The sequence below is a fragment of the Xyrauchen texanus genome, chromosome 14, assembly GCF_025860055.1.
Source record: "Xyrauchen texanus isolate HMW12.3.18 chromosome 14, RBS_HiC_50CHRs, whole genome shotgun sequence".
Taxonomy (NCBI): Eukaryota; Metazoa; Chordata; class Actinopteri; order Cypriniformes; family Catostomidae; genus Xyrauchen; species Xyrauchen texanus.
In genome coordinates this window covers 14,034,802-14,062,013 of record NC_068289.1, presented here as the reverse complement: position 1 = coordinate 14,062,013, position 27,212 = coordinate 14,034,802, and the positions used below count along the sequence as shown (strand labels likewise).

At 37.7% G+C, this 27,212-nt stretch overlaps 1 protein-coding gene across 1 annotated transcript in view; it reads right to left on the bottom strand.

Moving 5' to 3' along the window:
• nr1i2 (nuclear receptor subfamily 1, group I, member 2) overlaps positions 1–18,261 on the bottom strand; it is a 50,989-nt gene extending 32,728 nt beyond the window's left edge. Inside the window, exons 1-3 of the mRNA XM_052142000.1 lie at positions 17,942–18,261; positions 5,572–5,761; positions 4,100–4,230 (exon numbers count right to left, since the gene is read on the bottom strand). Coding sequence (XP_051997960.1) covers positions 4,100–4,230; positions 5,572–5,744 — 304 coding nt within the window. The 5' untranslated portion in view covers positions 5,745–5,761; positions 17,942–18,261. The remainder of the gene's footprint in view (positions 1–4,099; positions 4,231–5,571; positions 5,762–17,941) is intronic.
• Between the last annotated feature and the right edge of the window lie 8,951 nt (positions 18,262–27,212).

Below are 27,212 nucleotides of genomic sequence, written 5' to 3'. Positions count from 1 at the left end.
CCACCTCTGAATGGCTCAAAGAAGCAAAATTTTAGTTTTGGAGTGGCCTAGTCAAAGTACTGATTTGAACCCGACTGAGATGCTAAGGCAGGACCTTAAACGGGCAGTTAATGGTCGAAAACCCTCCAATGTGACTGAACTAAATCAGTTCTGCAAATAAGAGTGGGCCAAAATTCCACCACAGTGTTGTGAAAGACTGATCTCCAATTATCGGAAGCATTTGGTTGCAGCTGTTGCTGCTGAAGGTGGCACAACCAGCTATTAAGTTTAAGGGGGCAGATAGTTTTTCACATGGGTGATATAGGTGTTGGATAACTTCTTTGCTTCAATAATAAAAAAAAAGAAATTAAACTGTATTTTGTTTACCAGAGTTGCCTTTGTTTTATGTTAGATCTCATTTGAAGATCTAAAACTATTTAGTATGAAAAATACACAAAAAAAGAATTGATAGAAATCAGGATGGGGCAAATACTTTTCCACAGCACTGTACCTACAGGGATTTGCCCCAATTCAGACACAAAAACATCTGTGAGGTCAGGCAGTGATGTTGTGCGATGGGGTCTGGCTCACAATCGGCATTCCAATTTATCGCAAAGATGTTCAGTGGGGTTCAGGTCTGGACGTTTTGCAGGCCAATCGAGTTCTTCCACACAGAAGCGTAATTTATGAGTCGGATGGGTGGGACATGTCCTTACTACTTTTTGACTTTGCCAATTTTGTCCCCACCACTTTTTGAAATAGCTTTCGTCAAGTAAGTTTCTAATGCAGAAGAAGCATCTCCAGTTCTTGAGCAGGAGTTTCCATTTAGTTTGTGTGTGTTATAATAAGTGATTAACCAGCGCTGGAGTCTGTGGCATTTAGTGACAGCCAGCGGCAATGTTATCTCATGCATCAAGATATATGCTCTTATTGTGAAGCAGCTTGCGCTCTTTTTCAGTTAAATTGCAAAGCAAAATGCAAAAAGATATGTGCCCACTCAGTACATCCATATACAGTACATCCACTGACATACAGATGCAATCTTCGTTAATTGAAATAAAACGTTTTATTTGGGCGGATAAAACGGAAACTCCTTGTACTGGAGGCAAAACCTTTACCATGAGACCAATCAATCATTCTGGCTAAAATTCAGTGATCCATGTTTTCATCCAAAAAAAACAAAATCCAAGTCCTGACATTGCCAGGTGCATGGATCAATTTATCAAATTCATTATGTGAAATATTTATCGGAGCTCTTAAATTATCATCAAGATTGGTCATAGCCTAATTAATATTTCGCACCACCGTGAAGTTGGCACCCCATATAATTAAATAATCACCAAAACTATTTCATTCGTTTGTGCTGTGTTTGTGCTGATTTGTGCTGCAAAAATGAACGTTTGTGCTGGTTTGGTGTTTGAGATATTAAGCATTATTTTTTGGGCTGTGTGACGTCACTCTCCACCCCATCTCATTCAAATCGATCCAAACTGGTGCTGGTCGTTATGCTCGGTTTGTGCCGTTAAAACAAACGTTGTAACTATTTCCCTTCCTTAGTTATAGCAAAACAAATTTGGGAGTGGTGACGTCATTCTCCACCCCATGTTATCTAAATCGCTCCAAACCAGTGTCATTCATTTGTGCTCGATTTGTGCCGTTAAAATGAAAATTGTATCTATTTCCATTCCTTAGGAATAACAAATATGAATCGGGGCTGTGACATCACTTTCCACACCATGTCGTCCGAATCGTTCCAAACCGGTGTCATTCGTTTGTGCTCGATTTGTGCTGTTGAAAAAAACCCCTGTAACTGTGATTGTTTATTAAATATAACAAAACAAATTTTTTAAAGAACAGTGACATCACTCTCCACCCCATGTCCTCCGAATCGCTCCAAACCAAAATTAAACTCAATGAATATAGAATTATAAAGTTAATTAAATTAAATAATAAAAAATATAATATAAAAATTATATATAATAAAAAGTACTTTTTAAACAGATATTATAAATTCTATAGTGATTGAGTTTAATAGATTTATAGAGTTAATTAAATCTGTAAAAAAAGGACTGAACGTGTACAACCAAAAACAAGTTTGTGATGAATTATAGGGCTAATAAAATTTAAAATAAAAATCGCATTTTATTTTTTTAATTCAGCTAGGCAAAGAAAACCTATTCATGCATGTCCAGGTTGGTTTGGCTTGAAAATGTGATTTGCACGGAGAGTTTAATGGGAATTGTCACAAATGTCAAACGAATGACAAATATTAAACTAACTTTACAGCACTCACATATACAGGGCATATGTGATTTGGATTTGAAGCTTGAAGTTACTGCAATGATCAAACTGTTAAAAATATTCCAAAATAAAAAACAATGATAGCAACGGTAAGAAACCTGCACCGAGCGAGCACAAACCACGAGTCAGAAAATTAGTGCATTGGAAGAGATGAGGTAAATGCATGACTAACGTCACAGATCCGGGAGATAATTTTATTATTTCTTTGTAATGGAATTAGTTATATTGTTTCTTTCAACAGCACAAAATGGCACAAATCGAGCACATATGAATGCCACCGGTTTGGATCGATTCGGACGACATAGAGTGGAAAGTGACGTCACAGCCCCGATTCATATTTATTATTTCTAAAGAATGGAACTAGATAAAGTGTTCATTATAACGGCACAAACCGGCACAAATCGAGCACAAACAAATGACACTGGTTTGGAGAAATTTAGACAACATGGGGTGGAGAATGTCGTCACCACTCCTGAAAACTTTTTTGCTATATCTAAGGAAGGGAAATAGTTACAACGTTTGTTTTAACAGCACAAACCGAGCACAAACGACCAGCACCGGTTTGGATCAATTTGAGAGAGATGGGGTGGAGAGTGACGTCACACAGCCCAAAAAAGAATGCTTAATATCTCAAACACCAAACCAGCACAAACGTTCATTTTTGCAGCACAAATCAGCACAAACACAGCACAAACAAATGAAATAGTTTTGGTGATTATTTAATTATATGGGGTGCTAATTATATTATATTATATAAATTATATTCGCCACTTCATGACGTCCCCACCACTTTTTAAAACAAAGTAATGCTCATGCTTTCACACCAGATGCAGTGAACTATTTCTTTATGGACCTCGCTTTGTGCTCAGGAGCATTGTCATCATGGAACAAAAAAGGGCTCTCCCCAAACTGTTACCAAAAAGTTGGAACAGAATTTTGTTTGCTTTAGCATTAAGATTTGTCTTAACTGGTATTACTCTAAGAGGCCTAGTCAAACATATTAGCTAGAAGGGGGTTCCCACATACTTAGTGTATGGCCATTTAGTGTACTTTACAATGCTTCACTACACTACATTACACATGAAGAACATGAAGTAAAGCTGACTGGTCTGATAATTATTAGCATAATAACAATAAACTGAACAATTCTGCTAAATGTCTGATTCTGATTGGATGAGCCATATTCAAAGTAGTTGTAAAGTGCCAATAAATGCACTCCTGTGATAACACATTCCACATTAATGTGCCTAGTTGCTTAGTTGCTTGGCAAAAACACGCTATACTTACACAGTAGGCACACAGTGAAAAATATCCAGCAAAAAACTATTTAACGCAAAACCGTGATGCAGCACAATCATAAGATGTCATGATTAGCATGCTGTTACGAGGAGCAAGATTTTAGACTAATGAGATATTGCAGTGGGCATGGCCAGCCAGCTCATAAACCAAGCAATAAACAGAATTTTGGATCGCTTGTGACCCGCAAAGCTTCTGAACTAGCATATCAGCAAGATGTCCACCAGCATAAACCACCCTGAACCCGCATGGAACTTCATACACACTGGTCTAAACAGGTAGGATTCCTTATTCCGATTTTTTATTTTAATAAATTGACCTATTTATTGAACACTGATGTCTTTCATCATATAGCTGTTGCCATTGTTATATAAAAGAATAACTCACTTTCACTATCATTGCTGTAATCTACCATGAAAGGTCACGTGAAAATAACATGGCCAGGGCAGTTAGATGACAAAGTGAGATCTGTGTGAGCGCAGTTAGCTAAGGGAACATGAAAGAGTGGCTCAATTAAACTTACACTCTCTTTTCATTCCAATTGAAAGGCATTTCTGGAGACGACATGACTGGCACTGCCTCCTGTTGCTCTTGGTGATGACACAGACGTTACGAAACGGGCAGCAGTACTGTGTTGGTCGCTTCATGGCACGCCTTACAACATGCAGAAACAAACATAGGCATATGCTATAGTCAATTCCAGAGAGAGGCAACACTGCAGAACAAGAAATATACATGATACATGCCTGTCTACATGCATACATATACTGTGTACTGTATGTTATTTAACCATTAGTTATCATGCTTTTAAAAACCCTAAAAGCACCACGGGAAGCCAACAATTACTGTATGACTGCTTTAATACACACAAATCTTGTGAAGTGTGTGGGTTGGCCACACATTCTTATGTGCAGCCCTTTAATTATTTTGTGGCTTTCCAAACTTTGACGTAAATCGTGATTGAATGACGCTTTTACATTATCTACAAGCTCTGTGTCATTCTGAAGGTCACATTTTTAGTTTAGGCGGACAGAGATTATTCCTCCAAGGTTACATTCAAGCACACTCAATAAGCACATTTCAATAAACATCCCTGATATCCTGATAATTTCAATTCTGTCATCATTTACTCTCCCTCATGTCGTTCCAATGCTGTTTGACTGTCTCTTCTTTGAAGCACAAAAGTGACATTTTTTAAAGAATATCCTGGTTGCTCTCTGATGTCTTAAGTAGCTCATACAACTTGTGCACATTGTATGATGAACAGAAATTAAAGTTGTTATTCAATGAAAAGCTCTCAAATATAGTGCCTTTGATGTCAATGACCTTTGGTTATGCACAATCAAAAACCAATGGTGTTTGGCATCATTTGTGTTGACGGGCCATTTTTGTTGTACATATGATTTTTGGAGCCCATTTCAGAGCTTTGGTGAAGGGTAAGGTGATATGTGAATAATGTCTTAAATTTCAATCTGCTACTCATGCAAAGCTATCAAATGACTTCAGAAGACTTGGACTATAGTGCAGGAGTCGTATATACTTCGTTTATGGTCCTTTTTTGGAGCTTTTTTGGAGTCACCATTCATTACATGGAAAAGAGCAGCCTGGATATTATTAAATAAACCTTACTTTTTGTGTTCCATAGAAGAAAGTCATACAGGTTTGGAACAACATGAGGGTGAGTATCCAATGACATTGAATAAATTAGAATTTTTGGCTGAACTATATTAAGGAAGAAAAGTAACAAGAAAGAAAAACTTCTCTCTCTCTCTTTGTTATTATAAATGAGCCCCAAGTAAAGCTCTGTGAAGGTGTTACCCCTCCTTATATCCAAAGACTGGCAAGTGAGCTGGATACTTCATAGCAAAAAATGTGTGAAGAACATGTAATCCTATTCTATCCTTAACCACAATTCCTCATCCACATTCCCCTTTCTCTTCATAAGACTCTCAGCATGTCTGATATTGCCTTATTATTAGTGACTCAGTCACTTACCTGAAGAAGCCTTTGCAGCCCTCACAGGTCATGGCGTTAAAGTGGTAGCCTGTGGATTTGTCACCACATACTTGGCAAATTTTGGGCTCGTCATCCTCCTCTGTTTCCTCCTCAGACCCATCACCATGAATCGAATCACCCAGGGGAGAGAGCTCCTCCAGTTCTTTACTCATCCTGAGTATAGCAAGTACTGAAGCAAGCAAACGCGTCACACGTTATTACACTTGCTCATTTGCACCCATATGTTCATCGTCTTATCAAGTGATATGACTTCATGTGCACTGTAAAATGTGAACGTGCAGTTAACTTAACAAGCTACTGTATTTCTACCTGATCTGACCAATACAAATGACTTTTGTTGATATATAATATGTAGTCAGGTTGGTTCAGTCATATTAAATATAATTTTTTAGACTTGAATATAAATGGTTAATTGAGATGTTGCCTGACAAATTCACTGTGTATATTTTTGAAGAGTAAATTAATAATTGGAAACAAAGAAAAAAGTTAAACAGCCCAAACCACTATTCTTTTCTAAATTAACATTCACATAAACACATTTATTTAACTACATATTTAATGCATATCACTCTTACCAAAGGCATGCTAGAGGAAAACATTCCTGTTCTAATCTAAAAAAAACCATGATGTATTTTAATTACAAAATAATGGTTTTGTTATTATTATGAATTGTGTTTAACACCTTAGTTGAAACGCTTCCAAAAGGTAGATGGACAAGAGAGAATAAAATGTATAAAATATTTAAAAGGAAGGTATATGGTAATGCAATGTATATTTAAAGAAATTCTCCTTTCATTTCAATTGACAAATGAAATAATATTGCATTAAATGGTTTGGCATGATTTTAATATGAACATGCTCTGGTGCATCCCAATAAGCAAATATTGTCCACCTGTGCATGAGCCACCACTAAATACCTCCTTAAATTTATTTAAAACAATGGCAAGCACATTTCAAAAGAGAATTTAACTAACAAGCATTCCATAAATGCAATCATTCACATTCACACAACACACAACACCATCTAAATAAACTACCCCTTCAATGCATAAATTCTTTAAAAAAAACATCAATAATAGATGTAAAAATCAACACTTAAGCACTACACAGTTAGTAGTACGCCGAATCACTCCGACTATCTGTGTCAATAAAATATAAAATAGATTAAAAGGTGTTCAGATTTCAAGCAACATGCCCTTTACCCTAAATCAGCTATTGGCAGAATACAGTGCTCTTGGCAATACCAAACAAATCTGAAAGGATGTGTTGCCATGGCATCCACGTGGGACCACTACACAATGGTCAAGTCAGACTCCTTTGTTAAACCATACTAAGGAGCCTACAACATAATTGTCTATAGGTTTATTTAGGATTGGGAGAGTGTTCATTTCACTTTAAAGGGAAAATGGAAAACACTTAGAATAGAATTGGAGTCCAAGTACAAAATACATTGATCTTTTTCTTACTACCATACTGTTGTCATATTTAATGAAATAATTTATTTTAATAATTTTACATTATTTTGCTTATTATTAGATTACATTTTTCATCAATACATGCAAGCAATTCACATTTACATTTATTAATTTAGCAAATGATTTAAACCAAAACTATAAACGAGAATAAAACGAAGTGATGCAATCAAAGGAGGAGACAATAAAACTGATGCCACACTAAATCTCCAAAGTTTGTTGTGGTTTTCTAAGTGCAATTAGGTTATGAGTTAAATAATTTTCAGAAAATAAATAAGAATAATACAGGAAAATATCAATCTTCATGTCTTCCGCAACCCATTTAACCAGTAGAATACCCTTCTCAACCTTTTGTGCTCAGTAAATAAGATTTCTAAGAGGATTCCCATAACCTCCTGAGACCCTTGTTTAACTGCTGTGTGCATTTTCCATTTCCCTTTTTGATTTGTAACTAGTAGCCCCTAATAAACATGCAAAAAAAAAAAATCTAGAGCAAATCATTTTCCTAAAAATGAATGGCAAAATATATGGACAGCGGGACTAGGTTGTGAAATTTTAAATAATACCAAGCTATAGAAATATTTTTTTTATCAAATTGTTTATTATGCTTTCAGGAGTGTTGGTTATTTACGTTTTTCAGGTGCCATCCCCCCATCGCCCCTGGAATCTATGCCCTTAGCTACACATCTACCATTTCTCTTCGCACCTTCTCTATTCACCTTCACCAATTCTTTGTGGAACAACCACACTAAGTACACTCTGACTTGTTTAGGATTTGCATTGTGAAATTTTGTAAAAAAAAGCTCTGAAAATCAGCAATTCTTCTCCAAATCCCAAATTCACAAAAGTACTATGCAACAGGCTAGAAGACTGCTGTTATTTTCAGCTAATTTGTGGACACAAGAAGAATAACCTAGGTTCAACTCACAGCTCACACAAATGTAACTACTACAAATTTGTTCAAATACAATAAATAAACACTTGTACGAAACTGGGATGTTATTATATTTTATATTAAGCTTTGTAAATATTACTGTGGCAGCGGTGGTCCGGAGAGAGAGAAGCGGTAAGGGCACTTACTCCTGAACCAAATTATGATTAACACCTGTCTCTAATTACAGTAAGCACTGGGAGAGTGGCATAAAAAGAGCCACACCGCCAGCAGAGGGGAGAGAGAGTCGGGGTCCAGAAGCCTTTATTGTGAAGTTAATGTTTGTGAAACTAAAAGTTTATTGTGAATCTGAAGTTGATTGTGAAGCTAAAGAGTTTGTGAAGTTGGCGTGTCGTGGCGCCCCTGAAAAGCCAATAAAAACTCGTACCTGAGTTGAAGGAACCTGTTTTCCTGTATCTTCCTTGTCCCCCCCAACACACAATTACATTTTTTTTTTCTTCCATAAATCACTGTAAAATGCGGAGGGACTGGTACAATTTCAGTTGGACAATGTTTTAAAAAGACAATTTTTTTTTGTCCAAATGAAACAAACTTTTAAAAGCACAAATGTGCAAAACGTCACATTTTGGACAGATTCAGCTGCTGTATGAATGTATCCTGAGTAGTTTTTAGTAGTTTATGTGATTTGCATTTCACTGTTCTTCACTAATATATACCAATTCATTTAAATGCATTTATCTTTTTCATTTACTCTCAAGGCATCATAAGTCACTCAAATATGCTTCTTTGTGTTTACTGCAATGGTTTTTGATGAGCTACCGTTTGACAGAGGATATTCAAGTGTTCATTATACACAGACATGTCGTTCCATTGATTGAAGTTCAACAAAGAACTTCCATTTAGCATTTCTAAACCTCTGCTCTCTTTGATAACATCATATGCCTGAAAAAAAAAATTCTGTAGTTCAACCTTTAATAATAACTGTAATTATGACAAATTATTTTAAGTGTGGGGTTTTTGAAAGAATATGACTTCCACATCCCATTGATATAGTGTTTTTAAAAAAGGCTTTAATGTTAAAATGCTGCTTTGGTCAAGGGGAAATTACCAGGAAGTTCAAAAAATAAGTGCAATTATATAACCAACAGTCAAACCTATTGAAATTCTATTATTGTAGAGGGGGTGGGGGAGAGAGACAGGAAGATAGAATGAGAGAGAGAGATGAAGGGGGAAGGGACAGTGAAAACTTACCCAAAATCACATTAGGGATTGCAACAGCCTGCTGTGACACACCACTGCATTAGTAAAGGTGAAAATCGAATACTTTTTTAATGGTGTCTGCCACGTAATTACACATGGAATGCTCGATACATTGCAGAGATTTAAAAAACGAAATCTTGCTACTAATTGATTACATACATGCAATATAACTCTTACGCTCTCGCTGTCTGCGCTCTCTCTGCGCAACTGTATCACACCCATTATTACCGTAATCCCTGCAAGTGACCATTACAGAGGCCCCCCTGAAAAAATAATGGCTGTCCTCAGCCAATAACCTTGTGACATAATAGAAAATAAACAACCTCATACATGAAAGTTGTAAACAATCAGAAATCACAAAGATTCATGGACAAACTATGATCACCTACATACATGACAGTAAGGCTACCCATTATTACTAGCATGGACACAAAAAATAATAATTAGGGTCACAAAAATAATAAGCAATTCACAAATACAGGAAAAACAAAATTTTAGCACACTTTCTCAAGAACAAAATGTTTTTGTTTTTTGTTTTTTTTAAACCCATTACTCTTACAGAAATTTAGAAAAAAAAAAACATTGACAGGTGAACAAATACAGAAATTAAATGTATTAACCTGATATACCAGATTCAAAATAAACAAAAACATTCACCTCAGGTCCAAACGGTCAGTGTGAAACTCATTTGTCCACTTAGTCTCAGCCCACCCTGAAGTAATTCTAGGTGCAAGTCTTGGTCTGAGGTTATACCAGTTACCAATTGCCTCATCCTCACATTCATTCAAGTCAAGAAGATCAGTACCACCAGCACTTTTACTCAGTCTCACATCCTCCACACAGTCAGAACCAACTGCTAAAGGAAAATCTACTGTCATCACATCATTCTCACACTCATCCCCATTATCATGGTCAGTAAGGATGATAGAGTCTGACAGACAAAAATCAGAGTCATCAAGTAAAACACTTGCATCCATGACATCAACAGAAAAGTCACCCGAATTAGTGTTAGACAACTGACTGTCATCCCATGTACGAAACGGTTCCATGTCAACCACATGAAACACCCCTGCATCCCCACCAGCATTCACATCAGAAAGTCTGTAATTGACATCAGAGAGCTTCTGCGTTACACGGTAAGGGCCTGCAAACAAAGGTGCAAGCTTTGCTGTGAAGTTAGCAATAGCGTCAGACCTCGGATGGGTCCGCACTCTCACCAAGTGAGAAAGAAACGTACCGACGTTTACGATCATAATAGCGTTTCCTCTTAGCATGACTCATTTCAAGTGAAGACCTGACATGATCACAAGCTTCACGGAGTGAGTGTCTTAGGGTGTCCAATGAACTAATTCCCGGAACATCATCTCCCCCACTGTCAGGTTGAAAAATCAAATCCAGTGGTGTGTTTACCTCACGACCGTACAAGACCATCGATGGACTCATTCCTGTACTCTCGTGATGGGCCGTACGCAAAGCAAAACAAATTTGAGACAAATAACGATCCCAAGAGGTATGTTTGGTACCCACATAAGCCCTAATTGCCGTCTTCAACGTCCGATTTACACGCTCAGTGGCATTTGTCTGTGGATGATAGGCTGTCGTGAGCCTATGTTCAGACCCCAACTCAGACACGGTGTATTTGAACAGCTCGCTCACGAAAACAGACCCCCGATCAGAAATCTGATATTTTGGAGCACCGTGTCGAGCAAAAACCTCAGAGAGTAGCTTACCAGCTGCAACCAAAGCCGTAGCTTCTCGTACCGCACAAACTTCTACCCACTTTGAGAAGTAGTCTACAAACACAAGAATATACGCATTACCACTGGGTGTCCGTGGCAAAGGACCAATGAAATCTACGCCCGTATATTCCCATGGATGCTGTGGATGGATGGGAACCATGGAACCACTTTGCTTTCTCCGCGAAGGTTTGGTAAATTGACAAACAGCACAGGTACTGACGTACTTCTTTACATCGGTCAACAATTTTGGCCAGTAAAACCTCTGTCTAAGCCTCGTTGTTGTTTTGGTTACCCCTAAATGGCCAGCTGTTGGATGATCATGAAAATACTCAAGCAAAGATCGTCTCACTGACTGTGGAGCGTAAAGCTTAAACTGTTTCATAGGATGAAGAGTGCACCAAATTTTCGGGTCCTTGTAATACAACAGACCCTCCAGCACAACAAACAGAGGATCTTCCCGAATTTTCACCCTCATCTTTCTCTATTGACCCTAACAACTTCGCAATGTCTGGATCTTCCCATTGCAAGGCTTTCAATTGATCCCTGTCTTTGAACAGCATGGTTGGCAAGGCACGCAATTCCAGACTTCCTAGAACTGCATGATCTCTGAGAATATCAACTGGTTGACCACTGTAGGGCAGGGGATTCCTAGACAAGCTGTCAGGAACACTGTTCGACAAGCCTGGCTTGTGGACAATTTCAAACTCAAAATCTTGGAGGCGTAATGACCATCTAGCCAACCGACCTGTGGGGTTGGACCATGACATTAACCACCTCAGACTGTTGTGATCGGAAAAAACTGCTACATGTAGTCCTTCAATGTACGGTCTGAAGTATTCCAGCACCCAAATTACTGCAAAACACTCCTTTTCAGGTGTGGAATAAGGGCGTTCAGACTTATGTAAGGCACGACTAGCGTAGGCCACAGCAACGTCTTTACCATCCTCATACCTCTGCATTAAAGCAGCACCCAGACCCACGTCACATGCATCCGCGTGGATGTAGAATGGAATTTCAAAGTCTGGGAATCTCAAGATGGGCGCCGACAAAAAATCCATGGCATCCTGACACGCAGTCGTCCACAAAAAAGGCACGTTTGACCTAGTCAAAGCAAAAAGAGGTTCAGCGTGCCGAGCATAATCGTGAATGAAATGCCGGTAATAACTCGTTAGGCCCAAGAACTGTCTAACCTACTTAACATTACCCGGAGTAATAAAATCAACAACCGCCCTCACCTTATCCTTGTCTGGAAGGATACCATCCTTGGTGATCCGATACCCTAAGAATACGAATTCTGATCTGCAGAACTGGCACTTCTCAAGTTTTATCGACAGACCAGCAGACTGAAGCCTAGCAAGGACCTCCTCAAGGTCTATCAAGTGTTGCTCAAATGTGGGCGAGGCGACTACAATATCATCCAGATACACTGCACACGATTTGTAAATGAGGCCTGCCAGTACAGTGTTCATAAGCCTCTGGAAGGTCGCAGGGGCGTTACATAGCCCAAAGGGTAGAACACGGAACTGGTACAACCCACAATGCGAAATAAAAGCAGTCATAGGCCTTGACAACTCATCAACAGCCACTTGCCAATAGCCCCTTGCTAAGTCGATTGTGGACACAAAAGTACCTCTAGCTAGAAAGTCTACAGATTCGTCAATTCTTGGAAGCGGATGTGAGTCTTTAACTGTAAGCCGGTTTAAACCCCTGTAGTCTACGCAAAATCTCGGTTCTCCAGAAGGCTTTTGCACAATGACAACTGGCGCAGCCCACGGACCCAACGCCGGCTCAATGATACCTTCTTTCCACATCATCTCAATCCATCCCTCGATTAATTCCTTTTTGCAGGGGAAGTGCGATAAGGAGCAAGATGAATCGGCCTTGCTTGTCCTGTGTCAATTTTGTGTTCAACCATAGATGTGTGGCCTAGATGACCATCAAATAAGTCATTGAAAGATCTCAACAATTCTTCAAGTTTACTCTTTTCTCTACCTGACAAACTCGCATCGGTAACTTTCGCAGTCACTTTAGATGGGCTAACATCCACACACTGTAGGCTGGGGTAATCAAATGAAAAGTCAGCACACTCCAGCTCGCTCCGAGATCACGGGCACATCGCCCAGAGCAACCGTTTTGGACGGAACATGAATCACAACGGATGCTCTCATCATAAAGTCCATTCCTAAAACTAGCGGGGCTGAGAGATTTTGAACTACCGCAAATCTATGATAAAAGCGTTGGCCCATGAAACCGAAATGCAACCATGTTAGGCCGGATGGACGACACATTGCCCCATCGGCAAGCTGCAAATCAGGTGCTGGCCAAGCTGTCATCTTGAAAGTATTTCCCGGAACAAAATTAGAAATGTCAGCTCGCACGGCCAAGATTGAAGCACCCGTATCCAGGGTAGCCTCAAGTACATTGCCATGAAAATTTTATTGAACCTGGAATGGAGTGTTCCAGAATGATGAAGATGTGAGGTCTTCTACATGACCGAAAATAGGCTGAGTACACTGAAAAGAGTCGAATAAGTGAGGCATAGTTACTGTCTCGGAGGAGGATTGCCTCTCTAAAACGTCCTCCCCCTCCTGATTTTTTCCAACCTCGTTCTGAATGAATCACTTTGGGCCACAGCCTCTGTATTTAACGGGCCACTCGGAACCTCCGAAGCTTGCGACTCTGATGCCTGTTCGGTTTGCCGATTAGGTGTACCTTCAGGGCACAAATTCGGTCCTTTTCAGTGTCTACAGGTCGGGCAGTTACGTGAAGTGAAGCCTGGCATCAAACACCTGAAACAGTGAACTTCTCTTACTGCAGAACCCCTCTGCAGGGATTGGGGTGCGTAATGGCCGCACGGGCCCAAGACCGCATGAAGTTCATGAGCCCGCAAGAGAAGATCCATTACAGAAGCTACACTAGTACCACAGAGCGCCACCCTGTATTTTTCTACAGCGTGTTTACAAATTAATTCGATTTGTTCTAGTTCTGGAGGCGGAGTTTTCAATTTACAAAATTCGCTCAAAATGTGTGCGACAAACGTAGGGAAAGGTTCATCTGGTAACTGAATACGATCTAGTATACCTCTCATGACGAGTTCTTGCATATCGGAAGGCAAAAAAACTTTTCTAAACAGATCACAAAATTGTGCCCACGTAGATACATGGAAGCTCAGCACATTAAACCATTTCTTTGGTTCTTTAGACAGGAAACGAGGGAGCTCTAACAAGATCTGTGAGTCAACAAGGTCTAGTGATGTTCTGTATATCTCAACAGATTGAAGCCAGTCTTCTGGACTCACTCTACCCTCACCATCGAATATTAGTGGTTCAAGGCGCGACTGATGCAGGACAGATGCTAACACTCTGGACGTGGCAGACAGATCAGCAGAGGCTGATTGAGTTATAAACGGCGCACATACAAGAGGCACATTGTCAGAAACTGGCCTTACATTTTTCAATGTAGTCTGACCTTGAACATATGAGGTAGAGGCAGCCAAAGCAAAAGGTTGTGGATTTGGCACAACAGGAACCGTACCATCATCTGGATTAATGCATTCGAGCACACTCTTTTGCAGGTCCAATGAGTCACGAAGACACCGTTGCAGTACAGCAACCTCGTCCCGCAGTAGCTGAACCTGAGACTGTATGCCTCCATCCTCACTCTGTGGAGTATTCTGTCTTGGCACAAAGTCAGAACATCTAAGAAAGTCAAGTAGTTCATGATTAGTGGCCATTTTGTACAGACAAAAACATGTGTAGAGAGAAAAACAATGCCTGTCAAATCAGCGAAACAGAACATATACTCAAAAGAAAAAAAAAGAAAATATGAATAACGAATACACAAATGACAGTTCCTTAATAGGTCCTAGAGAAATATCAAACCTTATCTCTCAAATTAGTATACACATCTACTGACACTCATTGACATACATGGCAACAATGTCATACAATTTGTGACTTAGAGCACTGAAAACAACACCTTATCAGCAATATAATGCATACAAAAACAGCATGGAATTTCTTTTCTTTTAACAATAGTCCGTAACCACAGCGATCCGCGCTGCACGTGTCAGGCCACGTGAATTCAGGCAAGGCCCTGCTTGAACATGTCTTCCATCTTTTCTTTGATGTTAAATGCAGAAAAAACTCAAAATAAATGTTCTTTATGAAGAGAAACAAGAGCAAATCTTCCAAGTGTCCCGCATTCTTCTTATATTAGTCTTATTTTGTGATTTTCAGAGTCAATTCACAGTGAAAAATCTTCCCAAATTTGGCTAAATAAAACACAATTCACTTGCCCTCCTTTAAGATTGCAAATCCAGTCGATCTCGAGCGGATCACCAGAAAATAGAAAATCTTCGAAGTGCAGACACAGGATCAGCCAACGGACACCACACCGCAGCACGAGCTTGATCATCGGCAATCCGTAGCTTCCGAAACAAGAGCAATAGAAAAAAAAATATTAAATAATCTTGGTGGATTCAAGTTGTTCGGGCGCCACTTTGTAACGGAGGTTGGATGTTAGAGGTGTCTCAAGGAGGGTAAATAGATATACCTCACTTGAGAAGGAGACACATGAGACAAACATGTGTTAGCATTTCAACCTGCATTTAATAAAATGTCCAAAAAAAGAGTGCTACCTCCTCCACATACATGAAGGCGAGTGGGGAAGCATATAACATCCAACTTAGTCACACAAAATAAAAAGGGAAACAAAAAGAAATACAAGTTGAGAGCAACTATCTCCTCACATCCTCCACTTTACACACCTTCTCTTACGCTTTCGCTGTCTGCGCTCTCTCTGCGCAACTGTATCACATCCCATTATTACCGTAATGGGATGTGATACATAAGTGACCATTACAAGTTTTACATGATTTGTAATAACTAGTTAGGCTAAAATTATGGTAATGCTTTCTGTCAAATTCACAAATGCAGCAAACGGATTAAAAACCTCGTTAAACTTTACAATATGCCTGCAAACAAGTGCAGCACAACAGCAGGCCAATGTGTTTGATAATACTAATTATATATTTTATTTGTAAAACATTGTACTAAATAAGGTTTACAAAATGCATGGCTTTTGGTGTTCAGGAAACTGACATTGACAATATGCATGCAAGATATTGACAGTGAAACTGTGGCAGAAATTGTCAGTATTGGACAAAATCCAATAAATAACCTGCACATGAATAAAATATTTTCAGTAGGTATTGTAGAATTGAACTAAATCACAAATGCAACAAATAACTGAAAGCATGCAAATTCATTTTTGAAGTGTTAAACTGGGCAATAATCATTACATAAGATTACAATTCAATTTAATAAATAATAAAATAACAATAACAAAATATTTTTTTGTTATAATCATCTGACTATGTACATGTTTATTTTTCTTTTGTTTATTTTCAACTGTATTGACACGGATTAAAAGAGTGTCCTGATGTTCAAGATCAAAAGTTAAATGATTAAAGTTGAAGAAATCCAAAATAAAATTCAAGAATTGGTTATAACCAAAATATTTATCTATGTTTTATCAGAAATAGCCTATTTTATAACCAAATATTGAACTGCTTTAAATATTATCAATGCACCTAAATACCGTGAAACCGTAATGCCGTGGTCATTCTTGTGATGGTTATCATACCGTTACACTCCTAATAGGCAGCAAAGATGGCGAAAGGTCCACCTGCACTTGACCCATGTCTGACTGACATCAAACACAGCCCCTTGATGACAGCCTTCCCTGCTTTCTTCACAGCCATTGGATACAATTATTTTATTGACATTTTAGATTTGTTTCTGGTGAGATATTGAGTTTATATAGTGACTATGCTATTGTAAACATTACTGTTGCTACTCTAGAAACAACATTCTTTAAAAAATATATATATATATTTGAGCAATTATTTAGTAAAAAAACAAAAATCATTAAGAGTAAGACAACATTCTTAATTAGAATATCTGTCTATTACTTATATTTACTGATTGCTCAATAAAGTCAAGAGAGAAAAAACATTTATTGTGAGAATATTTCTCTAAAAACTACTAAAGTTTAGTACATTTGGAATGCAATTATTGTAATATATTTTCAATTAAATAAGATCAACTGAGAAAAGCACTTTATGAGAATATCTCACAAGTACTGACTGCATTGGAGCCTCAGCATATTTAGTTAACTGCAACTAGGTCAACATGTCTAAATTAAGCAAACTCTCTGATTGCATAAAGCATTCCTCAGAAACCAAACTAATGTTTGTGATTTTGTGTTTGTTACAAACCTGCTCTCATAAGAATGCAGATTTCAGCCTGTAACTTGTTAATGTAGATTTTTACTAAAAAAGACAAACGAAGTACTTAATATATAATCAATAAGTAAATTAGTCTAAATAAAATAGTAAATAATTTAGGAATGATCGTTAACTAGGCTATATGATGACTTGCAATGGATGCACTGGCTTGAATTAACATTTTGAGCAGTTAGAATAATTCACATATTCAGATAACATGTGGTGGCTGTTAATTCCCTTTTGACCAGTAGCACCACTAAAAAATAAACTACTGTACTGTAAGGAGCAAAAAAATGAACAGGGGAACCGGGTTACATGCGAAATCTGCGCAGCAGACTGTAATATTTTCACTCAAAGTCAGTATCTGCACAGACAGATTTAACAGCCTTGGAGATTTCTATTGTGTTGATTATCATATTCGACTAAGAGCAGAAGTTTGTGACGCGATTAATAATCGCCGCCTATCTGAACTCCAGTACGAAATGTTGACATGGGCAGCAGCGACGCCTCAATAGTCTTTATTACTCGTACTCAGCGAAACCGGTTTACAATCCAGTTAAACACACACCGGTGGGCTGAATATCACTCATATGGTTTATAAACAGCTAGATTCATTTTCGCTGCACGTTCAACAGTTGTTGTCAACGTGCTACTATTAGGTTACTTTCAACTTGTAAACAAACATAAACACACTTACCATGTCATAACAGCAGGACATTCATGTAACCCCTCGTGATCAGCCACAACGAGCCTCAAAGTCATCAATCATCATGACACGATCAGGTACAGAAAAATGTCCTTTCTGATTCAGAGTCCTAATATCAAACACTCAAACAGCCCACACAACGGATCGAGGACTAACCGAGAGTACATGTCTTACTTCCTGGTTGCACATGTCCTGAGAAGGACACGAGAACATATATCATTGTGTTTTCGCTGGAAGCGAATGCCGTTTTGATTCTGAATATCTGAATGTCGAAAGGGAAGAAGGGTCAAAGAAAGCAAACACAACTATCACAGGCGGGGCAAAACTGAATGGAGGATCATATTATGCAATTTGTTTATAGGACATTTGTAGTTATGCAACTGCATTTGCAGCGCTGAACTGTATTGACATTCCTCAAACATTATGGTCAGGTCAAAGGTTCTCATCCTTTTAGTTTGACTTGTTTTAAATAAATCATTCTGAACATTCCTTAGACGTTTGCTGATGACCCATAGTGGGCCCCTGTCCCCTTGTTGAGAACCAGTGGGTTAGGGGCCATTCACACCATACTTTGATTATATTGGTCCACACTTGTTTTTCTTTCTTTTGTTCTTTGACCGTTATGCCACATTTTTAGAAGTCATGACTCCTTGAAAAGAACTTTAACTTTTAAAAACCCATCTTGACTCGTTATTCGTAAAGCTCAAAGTATGAAATAAACTTTTTTTGCCCCGTTGAATTACCAATTTTACCAGCCACTTTTCTGAAAAGATTACATGCTTTTTTTCTACTATATACAGTGTTGGTTAAGTTACTTAAAAATAGTAATTCACTACAAATTACTAATATTTTTTCAAAAATTTTAATCAGATTACTTCATTGAAAAGTAATCACATTACTAAATACTTTACAATTATTTTCTAAAACACTTCTCCGCTCAACAAATTAATAAAAAATTATGTATTATCTTATCAATGCTCAAAACTGATCTGCCACAATAATGTAATATATTTAATTTATCTGAATTAGTGTATACACTGCTATACACACACACACACACACACACACACACACACACACACACACACACACATATATATATATATATATATATATATATATATATATATATATATATATATATATATATATAAATGTTTCTACAAATATTTATTATTATTAAATCATATTGAATTGGGTCATTATCAAATGTGGTGACAAACCTGTCCCTTGACTTTTCAGTCAGGAAAAAGCTAAACAAAATAAGTAATTAATAATTTAAATAATTAAAAAATTATGTTTGTCCCTTGATTTCATGGCATTGTTGTTATCAGTGTTTAATATTTTGAAATGACAATTTTGGAAAACAACTTCCGAGGTCAAAGTTGGAAGTCCAAGGTCAGAGGAAGAAAAACATATTCATTTACTTTTTAACTATAGTTTTTTTTCAGATGGTTCATTTAAATATGTCAGTGCTGTTACATTGTTTAACATTCATGTAAAATATTTGTTTTGATGGTATGATTTATTGATTTTAGTCTGATCACTGAATCACTGGTGTATGTTTTGTGACGCTATTGACACCATAAGAATTTGTCACTGGTGTTATTGTTTTACAACTCTTGCTTAATTTGCAAAACAAAATAAAATTATAAAATAAAGAAGAACATTGTCCTTCATGAATACAAATTTTTAAATGGTGAAAACTGAATATGTTTTTAGACTAACACAATTATTTTTATTTGGGGGCCTTTCCAGTGAAACTGTGGCTATATATATATATATATATATATATATATATCTTCTGGGGGTGGTCCTCCTCTCATCCCCGGTGTACTCTCTGGCCAGGTGTTCTGTTCTCATTGCCTAGGTATTGGGCCAATTAATGCAAATGACATTTTAATTATTACTCTCTATATCACAACACAACCTGTTGAAAGTGGCGACAAATACAACATCGGCAAATAAAATAGCAAAAGAGTAAAACAATATACAGTTCACATCAATCTGCATCATATTCATGCTGCCTTGAACTATTAGTAGTTCATAAAAAGACAAAAGCAGGACACATGGTGAAAATAGTCTGAGCATTTAACCTGCAAAACAACCCAACTAACCTATCAAGTCAAGTCATTTTTATTTGTATAGCACCTTTCACAACACACATTGTTTCAAAGCAGCTGTACAGAAGATCAGGCATTAACAGAAGAAAAAACTGTAAAGTCTGTAATGTCTATGAGTCAACATTGTGTAGTTTGATAAAATATTATTGTGAATTGTGTTTTAAAATAAGTGATTAAATAATGATTGTATTTATAACCACAGTGAGCAATTCGAAGGCAACTGTGGCAAGGAACACAAAACTCCATAAGATTGGTTAATGGAGAAAAATAACCTTGAGAGAAACCAGACTCACTGTTGGGGTGTAACCCGCACAAGAAGAGACAGTCACAATGTAAGTCAAAACTGCGTTTTATTGCAGGCAGGCAAAAGTACAATCAAGGGGCAAATCCAGTGAAGAGTAGTCAAGGGGAGCGAGAAGTCGAAGCCGGGGAATCGGAGAATATAAAAGGGGCAAATCCAAAGAGAGAGGTCGTGGAAAGCGTAGGGTCAAAGCCGGGGTAATCAGAATCAGCGAGACGGGACTAGTGGGAGCAACGACAGGGGAACAAGGGGAGCTGGCAAGCTAAGGGGTAAACAAGAGGAGTTCAAAACTAGACGAGACTAGCGGGGGGCAAAGACATGGGAAACTAAATACAATAACCAACACCCGTGAAACGGATGTGCTGTGGTATTTATAGGGGAAGGTGCAGGAGTAAACAATGAAAGGTGATGAGACGAGTGCAGGTGAAACGAATAAAGGGGTGATTGAGACGAGTGCAGGTGGTCATAATGTTCTGGCCATAGGAGCGTGCATGAGAGCCCGAGGGGGGAGATAGCATAAGAGCATGTGAGCTCGTAGGAGCAAAAACGAGCATGCAAGCTCGAGCGAGCAAAACGGGCGTGGAAGCCCGAGGGAGCAAAACGAGCGAGGAAGCTCGAGGGGGCGGAGCGAGGGAGCGGGGTTCGTGACAGGGGGCCAGTTCCCCTCTGGATAACATCATGAATATAATGCAAATATTACTTATGTATAGTGCAATTCATGGTTTAAAATTATTAAAATAAGTAAGTGTTAAGGGGCAGTGTTCAAACAAAGATTTAGTATGAACTGTAAGATTAATGACTAATGTCTTTGAAGTCCATCCTGTATTAACGGCAGAAGTTCACATAGATGCATTGTTCTTGTTAACTGGCCGATGAAGGGATTTGTTGGCAATTAATTGATAGTCGATGTCTTCCATTTCAAGAGTGTAGTCCATCAATAGACCGAGGTGATGCAGGCAGAGATCAGTGAGGTGCATCGCAGTTCAACCTGGCCGGTAATTTTGGTGAGGTCCTAAGTCCAAGGTTCAGGCAATGGCATATGAAGTATCCCATGTCTTATGGTTGGAGTTGGCACCAGTTCATCCTCTGAAGTACATCATAATAGACTGAAGTGATGTTTGGCTGGCACCGGCTGCTATTAGTCATCATCACACAGTGACACGTAGCAGTGGAGTCCAACATGAAGCAGCAATGGAGCTGGATCCAGCCAGTTCTGGTGACCTCCGGATAGGAGTACAGAGGTTGAGACAGGGAAACAAATAAAATAATATAAGCATAGATGCCATTCAATTTATTGCAGAGTTATAGATCATGATTACAGTTTCTGGTTCCGGCAGACCTAACTAAAGCAGCCTAATTGTGAGTTGAAGGATAAATTAGGTGTATGCCTGGCTAAATGGATGAGTCTTTAGTCTAGACTTACACTGAGGGAGTGTGTCTGCATCTCAAACAGTGTTAGGGAGACTATTCCATAGTTTTGGAGCCAAAAATGAAAAGGATCTGTGGATTTTGATATTCTAGGAACTATTAACAGGCCAGAATTTTGCGATTGTAATGAACGTGATGGAATAAAGCATGGCAGAAGGTCACTTAAGGACTGCAGAGCTAGACCATTCAAAGCTTTGTACGTAGTTAACAGTTTTAAAATCAATACAAAATTTAACAGGTAGCCAATGTAACAATGATAAAATGGGGCTAATATGATCATATTTCTTGGTTCTCGTCAGCACTCTGGCTGCTGCATTTTGAACCAATTGAAGTTTATTTATTGATCTTGCTGGACATCCTCCCAGTAATGCATTATAATAATCTAGTCTTGAGATCATGAATGCATTAATTAGTTTTTCGGCAACAGAGAGCATGTGTCGTAATTTTGCAATATTTCTTAGGTGGAAGAACACTGTTCAACAAACATTGGTAATTTGATTTTCAAAGAACAGATTGGTATCAAATAAAATTCCAAAATTCTTAGCTGTTGAAGATGATGTAACAGTACATCCACCGAGAGTCAAATTATATTTTACCGGCTTATTTTTAGCAGTTTTTCGTCCAGTAATTAGTACCTCTGTTTTGTCGGAATTGAGTAGAACAAATTTCTGGCCATCCAATATTTTATTTAATTAATACACTCTGCTAATTAGGAGAATTGTAAAATCTCATAAGGTTTTGAAGAAATATAAAGTTGGGTATCGTCGGCATAACAGTGGAAACTTATTCTTATATGGAAGCATATACAAGGAGAAAAGCAGAGTCCCTAAAACTGATCCCTGTGACACTCCGTACTTTACTTTTGTTTGGTTTGACAATTCCTCATTTACATATACAAAGTGGTAGCGGTCTGCTAAATGGGACCTAAACCATGCTAATGCAAGTCCACAAATGCCAACATTATTCTCTAGCATTATTCTCTAGAATGTTGTGATCTATCATGTCGAATGCAGCACTAAGATCTAAAAGCACTAGAACTGAAATGCAGCTGCCATCAGATGATATGAGCAAGTCATTTGTAACTCTGATAAGTGCAGTCTCTGTACTGTGATGAGGCCTAAATCCTGACTGAAATTGTTCATATATACTATTTCTCTGTAGAAATAAACATATTTGGGAGGATATTTTCTAATATTTTCGACATAAACGGAAGATATGAAATCGGTCTATAATTAGCCAGTTCTCCAGGATCAAGTTGTGGCTTCTTAATAAGCGGTTTGATAACTGCCATTTAAAAGTTTTTTGGGACATGTCCCAAGGATAGTGAGGAGTTAATAATATCAAGAAGAGGTTCTGAAATTACAGGAAATACCTCTTTTAAGAGCTTAGTTGTTATTGGATCTAACAAACATGTTGTGGCTTTTGAAGTTTCGATAAGTTTTGTTCATTCCTATGACAGCGAAGGATTGAAGTTGCACATCAGGAAAATTATGAGACACTATTTTCTGAGGTACTATGACAGATGATTGCATAATTCCAATTTTATTTCTGATTATTTAAATTTTATCGGTGTAAAGAAATTCATGAAGTCATTACAATTGTGCTGCAATGTAATATCTGGTTCTGTTGAGGCTTTATTCCTAACCAATTAAGCCACAGTACTGAATAAACACCTAAGATTGTTTTGGTTATTTTATATGAGAACATCTATCTGCAAACATCTGCTTGTGACAAGGTTGTTCTTTATTATTTATATCTAAATATTACATTAGTTATAGTATATTTGATTAGATATTAGGCCTTCTTATGTTTGTGTATTTGTTTATATATTTTTTAAAGGTGTTTCTAGGCCGTAATTAAAATATTACATTTTATACATTATTTTTTCCCACATTGCTGTACCTGATTATCACTTATGTTACATATTTCCACTTCATGTTTACATAAATGCACAATACATTTACATATTATTAATATTGTTATATATACTTTATAGAAATTAACATAAATAGAGCATCCTGTATATATTACTCTGAATTTATAATCCAGATTTATGCAAAGCATGCTGGGAACTGGAAATCGCTTGCCCGGTTTCAACGATGCATTGATGTAACAATTATTATTATTAAGTGAACATACAGCAGATAGATTGAACACAATGAAATTAAGTTGAGATCAAATTCCAAAGAATAGTTTTGCATTTTAAATAAGTTAACTGAACAAGCAGTAAAAATCACATTGAGTGAACACCATCCGTTAGAAGTCTGAATCCATTTGAACACTTCATTGCAATGTGATCATATACATTTTGGATGACTGTATTGAATAATGCTTCGACTTTACGCAATATAATTATGTTCTCATGTTAAACATAAATGTATTAAGTTGATTTCAAGTGTACTGGTTTAGTATTTTCAAAAGAGCTGCTTTCCCTTTCCATATAATACCATAATATTATTATCATAATGGTACATTGGCAAATTGCAACATACACATAGAGGCTAAAAAGTAGACTAGCACAGAAAAGAAACTACTCATTCAAGCACCATATCTGATGCTGTCCTGACTTATTATGACTACACATGACAATTCACCTGAGGCCCCAATGTCACAGCATGCACTTGGCTTTGTACGGTAACATATACAGCAACAAATATGTGGAATTATAATGTAAAAATACAGAGAACCTGTAGTTGCATGTAAAACATGAACCGCTCCATGGAAATAAAGCTAAACAAACTCAGAGCACTGCTCCTATATTGGCCATAGATAATTTGCAGCATTCACATATACACTGATCAGCCACAACATTAAAACTACCTGCATAATATTGTGTAGGTCACCCTCATTCTGCGATACTATTCTTATCACCACAATTGTACAGAGCAGTAATCTGATTTATCGTAGACTTTGTCAGTTCGAACCAGTCTGGACATTCTCTGTTGATCTCTCTCATCAACAAGGCATTTCCATCCTCAGTACTGCCCCTCACTGCATGATTTTTTGTTTTTGCCACCATTCGGAGTACATTTTTAAAGACTGTTGTGTGTGAAAATCTCAGGAGATCAGCAGTTACAGATATACTCAAACCAGTCCGTCTGGCACCAACAATCATCCATGCGATGATTATCTAATCAAATTCAGTTAATGTTCATATCAACCATCAGAATTGGGAAAAAAAAATTATCTCAGTGATTTGGAGCATGGCATGAATGTTATCAGTTAAAATGTTGTCAGTACTTAATAGAATAAAACAAAAATGTCAATTTTACTCAAACACATACCTATAAATAGTAAATCACAAGAAACTGATAATTTTGCAGTGGTCTATTCATTTTTTCCAGAGCAATATACATTGAGAGGAACAAGTCAACCAAATAATTGATATTCTTGTTGCTGTTCTGCTGCAGTTCATTGTGCACTGCTGTCTAAATGTCATTAAGTTGTTGCAGGAATAACATAATGGTTTAAAAATATATATTTTTAGTTTGTTCAGTAGTCTAACACCGCTCATCAATGTCACTTGAGATAGCCAATCAAATAGATGAAGTCAGGACAAAAATTTAAAAAGCTAAGCGGGAACCTCGTGTTTTATTCCAACGCCACACAGCTAGCACGCATCAGCAGTTCAGGTTAAGACTAAACATTTAATATTTGACCACAGTTTTAAGATTGAAATGTTGAACAGACCAACAGTAATTTCCAAGGGTGCAAACTGTTCACCATTTGGCAAAATTTGCAAATTGAAAATGTTATGTACAGTATGTGATTTTTATGTCAATCAGAACTGTGAATGTGAAAACATTACATTACAGTTCGACTCGACTCTTGCTTTATTTTTCTGAGCTTGCTTTTCCACTGCTGTTTAGTGCCGCCTCAACATGGGTGGGATTATAGGCTGATCGTCATAGCTGCGCCGCCTCTACTGCCGTGACATCATCTTAAATGCGACACTAAACAATAAACAATAACACAACCGCTAGATGTTAGTTACTAGCTCATTGTGCTGCATAAAGCAGTTGTTGCATGGTGATTTTATACTAGTGAAACAGTTAAATTGGCCTGGTTGTTTTAAAAGCAAGCTTCCAGTAGCTGGTCAACTAAATAAAGTGAAGCTTTAAAGCAGACTATAGAGTTAACATAACAAAACATACCATCCTCCATCATGGACTCCAGCCGTGGAGTCCAGGGCATTCTCCATCCCATTGCTCGCTGGTTTAGATAGCGTCCATTTGGTCGAACCACTTCCACTTTTAAGTTTTTTTTTTGTTTCCCTACACTGTTGGTAGTTCCGGTGGTAGCCGTGTCTGTGCGGCCAACAGCTGAGACACTTCCTGAAAGACTTTTTCGTTTCGTTCGTCGCTAACGAGAGGAACGTCTGCAACTCGTTTATTGACCACGGCATGGTTTTGCGCACAGCCATTTCTTCTTACAATTCGAAAGTCGCTTGAACAAATGATACTGCTATCGCGGTGGCTAAGTTTAAAATTAGCTGGTCCGTGTCAAAAATTCAGTGATCTGCAGGGATTTGACTTCACATTTAGTATCTGCCTGGCTCGCTTGGAACCTGAGATGGTACTAAAAAAGTACCAGGTGCCAGGTACCACAGTGGAAAACCCCCAAAAAGCGAGCAGAGTTGAGTCAAGTAGAGTTGTACTGTGCAGTGGAAAAGCCCCAAAAGATGTAGTTCACCTAAAACTGGAAAATTTACTTTTACTCACTCATTTACTCATTACTGATCCTCCACCAAATTTCACCATTCTCCACAGGTCTCCACAGGTGGAGGATTGGTGATGATATGGGGGTGCTTCAGCAAGGCTGGAATGAGGCAGATTAATCTTTGTTAAGGACACATGAACATGTGCAGTAACATCTTTTCCACGGCCACAGGATATGTCTTCCGACATAGTTGTCAAGAAAAGAGAAGCTACACAATGCATCAGTTAGTGTTAAAAGAATTGTTGCTAGTTGAAACACATTAATCACTGCAATAATGATCCAATCATAGGCGCTTAAGTCTCTGCTTATTTAAATCCAAACAGCATCTTTTTATTTATTATTCTTTTGGCAAACTAAAGTAGTTATTAAGTCCTTTTTTTACTATAAATTCTCCTCTCTACCCAGTAGGTGGCGATATGCAAGAAGAATCACCATAAACAAAAGAAGAATGTGAAAGTGAAAATGGAGATTTATAGTTATAAAATAACTTAAATATTGATCTGTTTCTCACCCACACCTATCAAATCACTTCTGAAGATATGCATTCAACCACTTGAGTCATATGGATTAATTTTATGCAACTTTAATGTGCTTTTTGGAGCTTTAAAGTTCTGGAAACCACACTTGTATAGTATGGATCCACAGAGATGAGATATTCTTAATTTAAAAAAAAAAAAGTCACACATCTGGG